Consider the following 15048-nt stretch of genomic DNA (forward strand, 5'->3'; position numbering starts at 1 on the left):
TAAGATATGTTAATTTAAGATAATTTAATATACAAAATAGAATAGATGTGTATACACACATTGTTGTTGTTGAGTTGTGTCTAACTCTTTATGACTCTGTGGATCTTAGCATGCCAACACATTCTATGGGGTTTTCTCGGCAAAGATATTGGAGTGGTTTGCCCTTTCCTTCTCCAGTGGATTGGGGCAAATGGTGGTAAAGTGACTTGCCCAGGGTCATACAGTTAGTAAGTGTCTGAGACCAGATCTGAACTCAGGTCTTCCTGACTCCAGGCCTTGTACTCTATCCACTGAGCCACTTAGCTGCCTCTTAAGTATGCATAGAGACACATATATGTAGATACACATATATACATATGCAGATAAGAGAGAGAGAGAGAGAGAGAATCCAAATAAACAAAAAGCTCTTTGGGAGTCCTCAATAATTAGGATTGTAAAAGGGTCCTGAGACCAAAAAATTTTGAGAATCACTGTGCTGTATGTTATAAAATCCTTTGGAAATTGGGTTATTATAAGAACATATTTCATAGATCAATGTTCAGGCTAAGGTAGATTTCCTCTTGGATGCCACCAGAGAGAATCTTGCCAACCTATGGGTTTATCTATGAAGAGGTGTGTCCCACAGCCTTGACCTTGAAAACAGCCTTATCCTGAGGTTTCTTGAAACTTCCAATGTGGGGAAACAGTTTGGAGAAGTGGTGAAGCCCGAAGAGAGTTCAAGTCCCCTTTCCCTAGAATTTAAAAGCAAGAGGCTGGTATTTAAACCTTTTGATCAATGTTTGTTTTTACATCTCTTCTTCTTTTCCTCTTTGGCATCTACCTGCCTAATGTTTGTAAATGTGGGAGTTCTTGCTGAGGGAAGCTGCCTCTCTGTTTATACTGACTTCAAAGAAGTTTATTTTCTGGGATTCTCCCCACTGTGGCTGAAGGGGTTGTTTAAAATTTTGACACCACCACAATTCAATTTAATTCAACAAACACTGAGAAATGTTGTCACTTCTTGGTAGGCAGGAAGCAAAGGCCCACAGATTTCAGAACTGGCAAAGACTTTGGAAATTGTTTCTGCTAAGGATAACACCATCCTCCAACCAATACTCTGATTGGAATCTTGAGAGTCGTTAAAAAAAAAAAACCCAAACTTTTTTTTTTTATTAAAAGCTTACTCATCAAGAAACATGAATATTTCCAAATGCAGAGAATAAAAAAGAAAATACATCTCATTCCCTTTTTTGCAAAAGTGAAGGACCGTGGCTGTGGAACACTGCATGTACTATCAGACGTGGTCGATATGTGGATTGGTTTTGATGACATGCCTTTTTTTTCTCATTCATTTTTAATCTTTGTTACAAGGGATGGAAGGGAGTTATTTGGAAATGAAGGCAAATGATGTAAGACAAATGATAATAAAAATGAGAGAGAGAGAGAGAGAGAGAGAGAGAGAGAGAGAGAGAGAGAGAGAGAGAGAGAGAGAGAGAGAGGCTTTTGTAGCAATGAGCAGCTTAGAATCACAAAAGCTCAGCTTCCATTTGTAGTTATGGTATATATCGTTTTCCTGGTTCTGCTGACTTCATACAGCATCAATTCCCATAAATCTTTCCATGTTTCTATAAATTCCTCATATTATCATTTCTTATGGTGCAATAATATTTCATCACATTCGTGTGACATAATTTGTTTAGGTGTTACCCAACTGAAAAAGCCTAGTATTCTCCAAGTAATGCTATGTGTTGCATCGTAAAAGGACATACCAAAGGACAAATCAGAGAAGCAAGACAAGCCATCATCCTCAACATGAGCATTCTCATCATTCTCATCAAATGCTTTTATTAAGCACCTACTGTATGCCAGACACAGAGCTAAACATCAGAAATCCAAGGCAAAAAACATAGCCCCTCCCTGCCCTGAAAGAGTTCATGGTCTAATGAAGAACAATATGCAAAGAGCTATGTACAAATAAGATGTATACAGTGTATAAATAGGATGCAATCAGGGAAAGACCTCTTGCAAAAGATGGGACTGAGTTTAGTTTTGAAGGAAGCCTGGAAGTGAGAAGGGGGAGCATTCTAGGTATTGGGGATAGATAGTGAAAACTCACAAAGTGGGGAGAGGTATATTGAGAAGGCCACTTATAGCATATGTGGAGGGGAGTAAAGTGTAAGAAGACTGGAAAGATGAGAAGGGGCGAGATTTTGATGGGCTTTAAAAGCCAAACAGGATTTTCTGTTTCATGGTGGAGGTAATAGGGAGCCATCAGTGTTTGAAGTAGAGGGCATGATATAGTCAGACTTGGGCACTAGCAAGAGAACTTTTGGCAGCTGAATGGAGGACGTACTATAGTGGGGAGAGATCTGAGGAAGGGAGACCAACCAGAAGGCTCTTGAAATAGTCTAGGCATGAGGTGATAAGGGTCTGCATCAGGGTAGGGGCTACGTGATAGAAATGGGAAAAAGGGGACATATACGAGAGAAGTTGTGAAAACAGAAAGAAAAAGACACGGCAACAGATTGGATATGTGGGGTGAGGGTGACAGGCAGGAAGGACGAATCCAGGATTGTGAGCCTAGGTGACTGGGAGGATGGTGGTGTTACAGTGAGCAGGAAGTTAGGAAGAATTCGTGGCCAGGAGAGAGGGCTGCACAAATAGATCCAAGAATCATCCTCATACAGATGATAATTGAATTCATGGGAACTGATGAGCTTGCCAAGCAAAATAACATAGAGGGAGAGAAGAGGGCTTGGGGGACAGCACCATTAGTGGGCAAGCCTGCATGAAGATCCAGGCAAGGGGACTGGAAAGAAGCTGTCAGGTAGGAGGAGGACCAGGAAAGAGGAGTGTCTTAAAAACTCAGAGAGAAGAGTGATTCAAAGGGTCAGAGGCTCCAAAAGAGTTAAGAAATGAAGAAGACTGAGAAAAGGCCATTAGATATGGCAATGAATGCTTCGGAAAGTGAAAGTTGAATGATGAGGTTGGAAAGGCCTTTTAGTTGGAAGAGCCTTTAAAGGCCATTCAGTCCAACACCTTCATTTTACAGATGAGGAAACTGAGCCACAAAGTGGTTAAGTCAGGAGATGAAATGTCCTTTGTGAGTAACATGGATGGACAGCTGGGATAGGAGACCAGGTGTCCAGACTCCTAATATGGGATGACCTTAGACAAATCATTTAATCTTGCAAATTGAGTTTCTTAAATCTTCTTATCAAATGAGGAATTGATCCCCATAGTTATTAGTGCCTTCTAAGTTGCCTATATTTACTCCCTTGCAAGAATGTAAACTCCTGGGGCAGCTAGGTGACAGTGGAGAGAGCCCTGGAGTCAGGAAGTCCTGAGTTCAAATACGGCCTCAGACAGGTGATACTCACTAGCTGTGTGACCCTGGACAAGCCTCTTAACTCCAACTGCCTCGCAAAAAAAAAAAAAAATAAAGAATGTAAACTCCTTGAGGATGGGGGCTACTATGCTTTTGGTCTTTTTATCTCAAGCATCCAGTTTAGAATTTGGTACTTAGCATACACTTAATAAAGCTTCTGAATGAAGGAATGATCCCAGGCCCCCAGCCTAGTACTAGTAAGATTAGGGACTGGAGCAGTGATTTCTTTTGAATTAGGGAACTCCCAAGTGAGGAAATTCCCTCTACAAATGCAGGTAATTTTTTAGAGAGTGGCCCACAGCAGTGAGAAGAGAAGGAGCTTGCCCGGCAACACCCTGGCACTTGTGGGTCAGAGGCAGGGCTTGAACCCGGGCCTTTCCTAATCAGTACACCACACTGCCTCTCACCACAGAAGGCACTTAATACGTGCCTGTTGAATGAATAAATGGAGTGAATCGGAAGCACTTGGCACAGGCCCTTGGCACAGCACATAGTACATACATGCTTGTTGAATGAATAAATGAAGGACCGAATAACATTTAGCAAAGGCAAAGATCTTTGCTTAACGGATTACTAGGCTCTGGAGCTGGGAGGCAGCTCAGGGGTTAAGGAGTCCAGTGGGGTTAAATCCATGCCTCCAAATATCTCTGATCTCCTGACCCAGCAAAGTCTGACTCGGAGCAGCTCACCTTGGAGCCTCGCCTCGCAGTTCAGTTCCGTTTTTGTCCTTGTCTCCCCAGAGCCCGGCAGATAGTAGGCGTTCAGTACGTGCTGAATTGATGGCCCCATTGGTCTCCGCCAGGGGAGGGGCCATCGAGGACGCCCGCAGGTAGCTAGCTAGTTAGGTGATCAGAGGGCGGAGGCGCAGAAGTTAGCGCCGCTGTCGGAGTCCCGGGACTGGACGCGGCAGGCAGCAGTGAGCCGGCCTGGGCGGCAGAGGGAGACGGCTGGCCAGCGAACTAGAGGCCCCGAAAGGCGGAGAAGAGGAGGAGGAGGAGCAGGAGGAGAGGTGGAGGAGGAGGAGCTGAGGTTAGCAGCCGGGGAGGGCCGGCGCAGGCGCGGGGCCAGGCAGGGCGCACACCCGGGGCTGCGGGGCAGCAGAGAGCGCCGACAGCGGAGCCGAGCGGAGCCCCCGAGCCGAGCAGAGCCCGAGCCTGAGCAGCCGCAGCCGCACCAGCATCGCGCGTCCGCCGCAGCATCGCCCTGCCTCGCCCGGCCGCCGACATGCCCGTGACCGAGAAGGACCTGGCCGAGGACGCGCCGTGGAAGAAGATCCAGCAGAACACGTTCACGCGCTGGTGCAACGAGCACCTCAAGTGCGTGAACAAGCGCATCGGCAACCTGCAGACGGACCTGAGCGACGGGTTGCGGCTCATCGCGCTGCTCGAGGTGCTCAGCCAGAAGCGCATGTACCGCAAGTACCACCAGCGGCCTACCTTCCGCCAGATGCAGCTGGAGAACGTGTCCGTGGCGCTCGAGTTCCTGGAGCTGGAGAGCATCAAGCTCGTGTCCATCGGTCAGTGGCCCGGGGGCCGCGGGGGGCGGGGCGAGGGGGAGTGCCTGAGGGTGAGGGTGCCAGCCCTGCCGTTCCTTACCCCCTCGGCTGGGACCTTCCCCCCCTCCCCCTGAATTCCTTCCTCTCCCCCCCAATGCCTTTCCCCTCCCCTTCTCCCACCCCCCCAGTCCCGTGCGGTGTTCGTGCGGTTTTCTCACTTCATGGTGTGGGGGAGCTGTTACCTGGTGCTACCCTCTCTGTCTACGCGTGTGGAGGAATTAAGCCGGTGCTCCTCTTCGGAGATCCCTTTTGAGGGTGGGTCTAGCCTTTGGTCCTCCCGAGCTCCTTCAGGGGAGGGGGTCTGGCCTTTACCCTTGTCCTGAGTTATTTTTTTTGCTTGGTGGGGTGTGTGTAACACGTACCCTTTTGCTGAGCTTTTTTTTTTTTTTTGGAGGGGGTTGGTGCCACTGCTCTTCCCCGGAGCTGGAGGGAGGAAATATTTCTGTCCCGTTGAGCTAGAGGGGCTGGAGGCGGGGAGGGGGCGTTTAGGTGAGCGGCTCGAGGGTGCTGGACCCCCGACACCTAAGGGTGGTGGGTGGGGGAAGGAAGCTGTTGGGCTGTCCAACTAGAGTGTGAGAGCTTGTGGGGAGGGGGGCGTAGCCACAGGGCTGTTTCCACGGAGTCCGGCCACCGTCACCAGCTCGAGAGAGGAGGCAGGACTAAGTGACTTGGGACCTCCCTGAAGTCTTTAGGGGAGTCTGTGGCCCTCTGTACCTGCACCTGCTTGGGCAGGTTAGCTGGCCCTGACTATTGTGCTCTCACAACGTTTCCCTGGGGGATAGCCCAGTTGGAATGTCTCCCGGCTTGGATAGAGTCGCTCTGCCTAGGAGAAAGGCTGTGCCCTTGTTTGGGGGCAGGCAGCATGGTCCTGGGGAGCAGCTGGGCTCTAGTTCCTGCTCTTGCTGTGTTTCTGATCTAAGCCAATCCAAGGCGTTAAAGCCTCAGTTTCCTTCTCTGTACAATGAGGGGATTAGAGGCCCCTTACATTTCTCTGTGTGTGAGCTTATGGATACTTTCCCCTGAGAATTTTTCCTCAGGTGAGGATTGGCGGTGGGGGTGATGATCCACTGGCCTCCTGAAACCAGAGGGCCAGTCTGTGCTTTGGAACCAAAAGGGAATCATGTCACAGGGCTTGGGCGAGCTCACCTGGGCCTCCTGCCTCATCTGTAGTTACCCGGGATGAGCTTGAAAGTCCCTACCCCTCCTGGAGAAAATGGGAGGAAATGCCTTCAGTCTTTTCAAAATATTCCTTACTGGGAAGGTGTAATACTTTAAGAATCGTTAGAAGGGGAGGTGTGGATCTCTGGTATTGCAGGTCCTCTCCCTTTTAAACAACTCCCAAAGCAATTCCAAAGAAACAAAGGGAGCTAAAATCCAAGAGAGCCAGGAGTTGAAAATTCTGGAAGCTGGGTTGGGTACTTTAAAAAAAAGTGGTCGAATTGCAGGAATGTTATTTCTCAGGATCCTTCTGAGGAAGAAGGACCCACCCTTAATATCATCTGACCTTACGTGCTCGGTGCCCACTACCTCTCCTTTTGGTCATAGCCTTTGTGTGTGCCAAGGGTGGCTAACCATGGATATTTTGTGACTTAATTGTGTGGAATTAGGGTGGTCTTGGACAGAGTTTGATAGGTGTTGTAACTGAAAGAATACTGGTCTTGAACTCAACGGGCAATAATCCTTGTCTCTACTGTTCCACATGAGCTATGGGACCTTTGGTCAATGAGTCTGTTTCCTTCATCTGTTAAATGGGACTAATAATCCTTTTGCACTACCTTACTGCCAGGTTTCTTGAGAATGTGTAAGCTGAAAGTACTGTGAACCATGAATAGTTGTAGTTAAAAACTTAAGTTGTTTTCATTACTGGAACTGTGTATGACTGTCAACTTAGAGAAATTGTCAGAAGCTAAACTGTCCTAGAGAGTGGGCTCTCCTGACTATTTGTGGCCAATAGGTGGTATAGTAGATAGGGTGCTGGAGGCAGGAAGATCTGAATATAAATCCTTCCCTAGATAACTTCCTAGCTGTGTGACCCTGGGCAAGTTACTTAACCTCTTTCAGTCCAGGGTTTAGCACAGTGTCTGGCATATAATAGGGGTTTACTAAATGCTAGTGGACTCACTGACTCAGTTTCCTCATCTGTAAAATGGAAATAAAATACCACCAACTTGCAGGGCTGTTTTGAGGACCAGCTATGTTAAGTGCTTTGCAAACTTTAAAGCTAATATCGGTGCTAATAAACAACAGCTATTGTGCTGTCTTTGTTATCATCCCCTATCCTAGCTCTGGTTTGGTGCTCATTTAGGCTTCTGTTTCACACATAGCTCTAAAAGGACTGCCATGGGGTATATAGCATCATGGATTTCCAGCTGTAAGGGCACTTAGACCAAGTTTGGCCCAGCTTCTTTATTTCACACTTGAGGAAACTGAGCCCTGAGAGGTAGTAAATGGTCAAATGGTTGAGGCTGGAGTTAAACTCGAGTTCTCTGTAGCTTTACCCTGTGTACTCATTACATAGAGTAGGGGCTTGCAAACTTTTTGTAGAGTGAGTAACAAAAGTAGCAGATTTATTTCCAGTTCTCTGTTTACTGAAGTTTAAAAAAGGTAACATTCATAGCAAATACTAACAATTCAAATATGAGGTAACCTCCCCCCCTCCAAACAAAATAAAACAAAAAACTACATTCCTGTGATTTGAACTGGCAGCATTTGGATTAAAAGAAAGAAAATCTAAGAGATTCCTAAGTAGACTCTCCTTTCTCCAGGTAATCCTCCTGGTAGTTGCCAAAGAAATCTTCCTAAAACATGGGATTGGCTATGTCACTCCCCTGCTCTAAAGCCTTCAGTAAATCCGTATGGCTTCTAGGAGAAAGTACTGATTGAGGCTGGCATTCAAGGCCCTTCACAATCTCATTTTATTTGATGTGACTCTTCTTTTTTTTTTTAAAGGCAATTGGGGTTAAGTGACTTGCCCAGGGTCACACAGCTAGTAAGTATCAAGTGTTTGGTCTGAGATCACATTTGAACTCAGGTCCTCCTGACTTCAGGGCCGGTACTCTATCCACTGCACCACCTAGCTGCCCCTGACACTTTTTTCTATACTCTGTTTCATTCCTCCTAGACTCTTCTGATTTTTTTCTTCCCTCAAGGCTTAAATCAAGAACCATTTCTTCCAAGTAACAATGCCCTAATTTTTTGCTGAAAGTGCCCTTTTCTTCCCCTCCTCAGATATTCTTAAAGGGCTTTTTCAGGATTTTTCTTTTGTTTTTGCTTGTCTATGGTCATGTTATCTGCCCCTCCTCCCAGAAGCAGGGTGGAAATTCCTCTAGGGCCAAAATGCTTTTGCTTTTTGCCTTGGTAACAGCTGTATTAGAGCATAGTGAATGAGTGTGTGTGTGTGTGTGTGTGTGTGTGTGTGTGAAGCACTTATTAAGTGCTTACTGTATACACATAGATACAAACAGACAAGAGAATCTTGGCTCTCAAGGAGCTCACTGTCCTAAGTGGGTATTCAGTTGGATTAATATTATAACACATTTTAACAAAGCAAAAACAATTATATTTGTCCTAAGTCCCTGTAAAGAGTCCAGTCTAGGGGGTTAGAAAGCTGTTACTTAAAAAAAAATTTGCTCTCAGTGTCTGCCTTTCTCTTTCTTCTGATTGTGCCCTCTTTCACTTTATACGTCTTTCAAAATTCTCAAGAGTTCCTCAAAGCTTCTTTTTAAATTTCTTCCTATTGGTCAGTTTTACACTGCCATGGTATCCCATCGAATTACTGTGTCATAATTTATTTAGTCATTCTTCCTGAGATCCTATTTTTCATCATTTCAGATAAAGCAGCTTTTGAATATTTTGGATGATATTTTTCAGGCAGAAATCCTAGCAATGGAAAAGCATAATCAACTTGATGATTCTTAATTATATATTGTTAGACTGGCAGGAGGAATATCTAGTTGGCTTCCCTGAAATTTGCCACTTTGTGGCTTTTAATTTGATCCAAGAAAATATTTTAGTATTCTTTTATTTCAAGGTATTGAAATTAACTTGTAAGTAAAGGGGTCACTTAATCTAGAACTAACTCTTAAGTAGAATAATCTTTTTTGTAAAAGAATCCCTTGATTCTCAAAGAATCCAGACTGTTAGAGACTCTTTAAGTAAGCAGGGTCAAATTACCTCACCGACACCCAGCTCTCTGATGCCCAGGAACTGCAGACCATACATATTATCTCTCCCCGTCTCTTCCCACCTCAGACCTCCCCAAAGTGTGGAAAGTCCAGATTATCTTTCATGAGTCACCTAGCAAACAACCAGAGGTATCTAGGTGGTGCAGTGGATAGAGCACTGAACCTGGAGTCAGGAAGTCCTGGATTCAAATCCAGCCCCAGACACGGACTGGCTGTGTGACCTTGGGCAAGTCACTTAACCTCTGCTCAGTTTCCTTAACTGTATAATGGGGATAATAATAGCACCTATTTGCCATCATTGTTTTAAGGCTCAAATGACATAATATTTGTAAAGCACTTTGCAAACCTTAAAATGCTAAATACATGCAAGCTATTATTATTATTATCTTCTAAGATAACCTAGCCCTGTAATAATAAGCATTAGTACTACTAGTAGTAAACCTACTCTCCTATAATAATCTTCTTTCATTATTCTGTATATCCTATGATGTATCATCTATCATATATCATTATTCATTTGACAAACATTAAGTATATTTTTCATTACATTTAAAGTAAGAAACATTAGTAGGCAACAAATTGCCTACTAAGTGCAAGGCAATAGGAGGGTTTACCAAAATGAATAATACTGTCTCTGCTGCCCTCAGGAAGTTTATTGGGGAGATATGACTTGTGCCAGATAACAAATGGAGAATAGACTCAGTTTTTAAGAGGTATGAACAAAAGGTTATGGGAGTTTAGAAGCCCAAGCAATCACTTTGGGCTTTGGCTGGGTGGGTGGAGGGCCTGGTGGGGGAGAGCTGTGAGAGAGGGACCGGGAGGTGACTCCTTGAAGGATTTGACAATTTGCAACAGGTGAAGGTGAAAGGGGATGGGGCAAGGCCTGACAGTGGTGCATGATGGGAGCAAAGACATGGCATTATGGAAGCCCGGGAGCCTGTAGTCTGGTTTGCTTGGAATGTAGTGTATATGAAAGGGAAGGATATGAGATAGGGCTGGAAAGATTGGTTGAAACCAGATAAGGGAGGGATTGGAACATTAGACTAAGGAGTTAGGACAGCTGTCACAGTCTATCCATCATCCATTGTTCTAAGCTAAATATCCTCAACTCCTTTGGCTAGTTCTTACTGTTTTTGTTGTTTTAAAAAAAGTACATTTTTACATACTACAATTTATTTTTAAAAATTAATCTTATTGATGTATTTTTTACACATTTATTGTTATTATTTTTTGCACTAGAACTGGGATTTCTGGTGGTGTAGTACAGGATTCTGGTGGATAAAGTGCGGGACTTGGAGTCAGGAATACCTGAATTTGAATCTTGCCTTAGACACCTACTAGTTGTGTGACACCTGCCTCCTCTGTTTTCTCGTCTGTGAAATGGTGATGATAATTGTACTCACCACACAGGGCTGTCGTGGGAGGCAAATGAGGTAATATTTGTAAAGTATTTCACAAACCTAGAAGCACTGTATAAATGCCAGCTGCTGCTGCTGCTGTTATTATTACATTAACTTAACCCTACCCAGGTCTTTGTCATATTAGTGGCCATTTCGTTGTGTCTCCTTTAATCTGTCCTAGAATTGCATTGTTTTTAACCTAAGTGATAGGTAGACACACATCTTTACTGATTTAGGGGCCCATTGTATTTGCCTGTCTGTACATCTTAGCATTTTGATTCTGTCTGTAAATACATTAGTTCTGTCTCCCAGCTTTGTGTCAATTGCACATTTGATAATGGAGCCCTGTATGTGAGTCCTGACTGGCTCGATCCCTGTGAAGTTGACTGACATCTATCCATCAGTCATCAGGCTTTGTTTGTGCAGCCCGCCATGAGTCAATCTAACTGTCCTATCATCCAGCCCACATCCTTAGATCTGTTCCTCGTAAACCATTTCTGAAACATTCATTTTCTTTCAGTTCTCATTTAGACTTAAATATCAACTTTATTTTTAACAGCTAACAAAACACATGCTTTTAATACCAGAGTAAACCAAGGCTGTGACGTAGAAGAAAGTGGACAGCATTTGGGCCCAGAGGTTCCGGGTTCAAGTGTGGACCCTACCACTTACTTCCTGTGACCTTGGGCAAGTCAATGAAGGTCATGCCTCTAGAGCTGCTCTCAGAGTAGTCTGGTCCAAGATGGGCAAACATGTAGTACTCTTCCCCGTGAAACTCACAACTCTCTCCAGTTCAGCCTGAGCCAGATTAAATGTAACTGGGAAATGGTTAACGAAAGAAATAAACGTATAATAAACAGATAACATTACATTTTCAGCTTAAGTCAGTGTGCGGCTTTTATGTACGGATTAGTGGCTCCCGTTTCTGTGTGAGTTGGACACCTCTGGTCTAGCCCATCCTTCTCATCCTGAAGAGGCGGAAGCTGTTTGAAGCTCACATTGTATGTTTTTTCTAGTGCATTCTTACCGTCCTTTGTATGGTTTTGCTGCCAGTAATTTTAAAACATTCCAGTGTCATGGGATTTAGAAGCAGAAGGACCTTAGTGATAGAACAGGCCGCCCTCCCTATCTTACAGATGATCAAACAGGCCCAGAGATGTGAAGTGACTGGCTCAGAGTCACACAGATAATTCATGTCCGAGGTGGCATTTGGATCCAGATCTTCTGGCTCAGAAACCAGTGCCCTGGCTTTCCTCTGCTTTTCTTTGTAATTGCAGTGCTGAGTACGGTGCCAGGCTCAGAGTAGGGGCTTCATGAATGTTTGTTGGCTGACTGATTGATTGATTACCATCAAGCTCATGCTATGTGAGGCTCCATAGAAGAAAATGGGGAGTGTTTAACCTATGGAAGAGAAATGTAGGGGAGGACATGATGGCTATCTGCAAATATTTGAAGGGCTATCAGGGTGTGGGAGAGAGATCAGAAGCAGGAGCAGTGTATGGAAATCATTGAGTAAAAAGATAGGTTTGATATGAGGAGCAAATTTTTTAACCATCGCTATTAGGAATCTAAAGAAAAATGGACTGCCTTAGGAGGTCATGGGCTTTCCCCTCCCTGGAGGAGGCTGGGTGACCCTTTTGTTGTTGACGTTGAGGATTTTCTTGGCAAAGGTACTGGAGTGGTTTTCATTTCATTCTCCAGCTCATTTTACTGATAAAACTGAAGCAAACAAGGTTAAGTGACTTGTCCAGGGTCACACAGCTAGAAAGTGTCTGAGGTCAGATTTGAACTCAGGTCTTCTTGATTTCAGGCCCAGCTACCTAGCTGCCCTAGAATGACCCTTTAGGTATGGTGTAAAGGCTTATTGCGTGGGTTGGACTAGATCAGGGATTCTTAATCTGGGGGTCTGTGAACTTATTCTTAAAATATATCTTGATAACTGGGTTTCAGTATAATGTTCTTTATAATCTTTTGTATTTTATACTTTAAAAATATTATTCTGAGAAGGGCTGCAGATTTTGGGTCCCCATTAGGTTGTGAGCTGCTTGAGGGCAGGGACTGTCTTTTGCCTCTTTTTGTATCCTATCACTTAGCAGAGTGCCTGGCACATAGTAGGGGCTTAATATTAATTGAAAGCAGCTAGGTGGCACCATAGTGCATAGAGCTCTGGGCTTGGAATCAGGATGACTCATCTTTGTGAGTCCAAATCCAGCCTCAGGCATTAGCAAGTCACTTAACCCTGTTTGCCTCAGTTCCACCACTTCAGTATCTTTGCTAAGAAAACCTCCAGGTGAGGTCACAAAGAATCAGACACGACCCCGTGATCCCATAGACTTCACCAGGTTGTCAAAAGGGACCCAGACACAACAAGGTTTAAGAAGCCCTGAGCTAGGAGATGGGTGATGAGTTGCCTTCCAGTGGGAGTGTCTGTGGTCAGACGTAGGATATCTAACTTATGACCAAATCTGATTTCAATCAGGAGAAGTCAGGGTAGAATTCAGGTCCCAGGCATCTTCTACTCTAGGGGTCTTGAAGCTGCTCTTACATATGTGGGGTGCCTGGCAGATTTCTCATGCTAAACTCCCAAGTTTAGCTACTAGTGTGAAAAACACTTTGGTTCGAGGAAAAACAATGTTTTCTTATTGATTAAAGTTGTGAAAAGTTAGGTGTGAGCTGATCTTTGCTGGATTGAATAGAACCTCAGAGCGATTTAAATCCTGCTTGTTTTAAGCTGAGTAAGGCTTTGGCTCCGTGCCAGGAGAAATATTGAACTGTGTGATGCTGTTTCTTCTATTTTCCTAAGAGCCTTGAGCTGGCTTCTAACACATTCGCTTAATCAATTGCAGGCCTGTTTCTTCACTGCACGGCAGAGCTTGCCTGCCGTGAAGGGAGGTAGCAGCAACACATGGAGAATGAGTGGAATGAATGGCCTTGTTTGATTATGTGGGTGTGCATGGATACGGGTGGTCAGCCCCTTGCTTGATGTCCTTTCCAAAGCCAAGGTTGTTTGTGTGTCACATGAGAACACATCGTGGTTGTGGGCCTTCTTGGGGATTTACTTTGTACACATTTCTAAGTACCCCTCTCCTCTGCTACATTGTAACATCTTGGACTAAGGATTGTTTTCTTCTTCTGTCATATGGGGGGGGGCCTGGCATTGGCTTCGTAAATCCTTCCTGATTGATTTAGTTCTAGAAAAAAAGAAAAGAAACAGTGCCATGGTGCTAGAGTGCCTGATTTTCTCCTCTTTTCTGACATTTCCCCCAAACACAACCATCCTGGGAACCGGCTCCTTGTTAGACACCCTCCTTCCTTAGGAGTACTCTAGAGTCTTACAAGACCTCAAAAGCCATCTTGGTCCAGCGATTTCATTTCGATGAAGAGCAAGTGGAGGTTCCAGGAGGTTATGACCTTGGTCAAGGTCACATTAGAGAGGCCTCTGGCTCTAGAGCCCAGCAGTGTGCCTTCTTCCCTCATGCTGTCATATTCTTTGTGATTACGTAGGGTGGTGCACCAGGAGCCCTTCCAGCAGAAATGTACCCTCTCTGAGGATAGGGACAGATTTTTTTAAATTCGGTCTTTTATCCCCAGGGCTTGCACGCAGTAGATGGTTAGTAAGTAGCTTTGGCTTTAATCCAAAGCTTTATCTACTCTAGGTCATGGACAAGTGAAAACTGGGGGCAGATTCTGTAGGTTTTGTGAACTAGCACAAGCCCTAGGAAGAAAAGCAGTTAATAAGAATCATAGAGCTGGAAGGGGCCTTCAAAATCATCTCTTGAGGGGGAAATGGAGGCAGAGAGCTTGTCCAGTTCGTCCAGCTATCATTGATGCAGACACTTTGGCAGCCCTATTGAATTTGGTTCAGCCAGAGATGATTCATAGGTTCATAAATCTAGAGTAGGATCTAGTTGTCTCATTGTACAGATGAGGAAATTGAGGCACAGGGAGTCAACTTCCTTATCCTAGAGCACACTTAAAACCCTAAATCTAGGATTACAAGGCACGTTAGAGGAAACTGAGCCCCAAAGAGATTGTGACTTACCCAGGGCCATATACCTAGGTAGCAAGTATCAGAAGCAGGATTTGAAGCCAAAGCTAGTCCAGAGCTCTTTCCACTGTACCCTTTTGATGCCCTTACACATTCAAACTTGGTTTAAGGTGAAATAAAAATGTTACCTCAAAGAAACTTTTCTTCTGTGTTTGTTTAGCCTCTATACTCTCTAGCAACACAAAATCTCGCATTGGAGTTGTTTCTCTAGCCCTGGACATAGTAATTCCTTGTTTCCTTACTCTGGAGATAATGTAACTTGAGAGCCTGAAGCTAAAGGTCACTTGTGAGTGGTAGTGAACCCTCACCCTGGGCAGGCAGGGAACTTCCACATCGCCCCTCCCCCCCTTTAAAAGGGTTGTTGGAGCCTCAGCTCCACGAAGAGCTGGTTCCTTCTATGTGTAATTGTGGGATCTTAAACTAGAATGGCTTTGGGTGGGAGGGGAGTGGGTTTGAATCTACTTTGAGGGAAATCTTTGTTGACAGCTGTCACA

The 15048-nt window shown here is 44.7% G+C and overlaps 1 protein-coding gene across 6 annotated transcripts in view; it reads left to right on the forward strand.

The window, feature by feature from the left end:
* The first annotated feature begins 4438 nt into the window (after window positions 1–4438).
* Window positions 4439–15048, forward strand: part of FLNB (filamin B) — a 155881-nt gene continuing 145271 nt past the window's right edge. For 5 of the 6 annotated variants that reach the window (XM_020968927.2, XM_020968928.2, XM_020968929.2 and 2 more), the window contains exon 1: window positions 4439–4883. In XM_020968927.2, coding sequence (XP_020824586.1) covers window positions 4592–4883 — 292 coding nt within the window. In that variant the 5' untranslated portion in view covers window positions 4439–4591. The remainder of the gene's footprint in view (window positions 4884–15048) is intronic. The other variant, XM_020968933.2, reaches the window with a different exon arrangement.

The sequence above is a fragment of the Phascolarctos cinereus genome, unplaced genomic scaffold (assembly GCF_003287225.1).
Source record: "Phascolarctos cinereus isolate Bilbo 61053 unplaced genomic scaffold, phaCin_HiC Scaffold_4;HRSCAF=312, whole genome shotgun sequence".
In the NCBI taxonomy this organism is placed as follows: Eukaryota; Metazoa; Chordata; class Mammalia; order Diprotodontia; family Phascolarctidae; genus Phascolarctos; species Phascolarctos cinereus.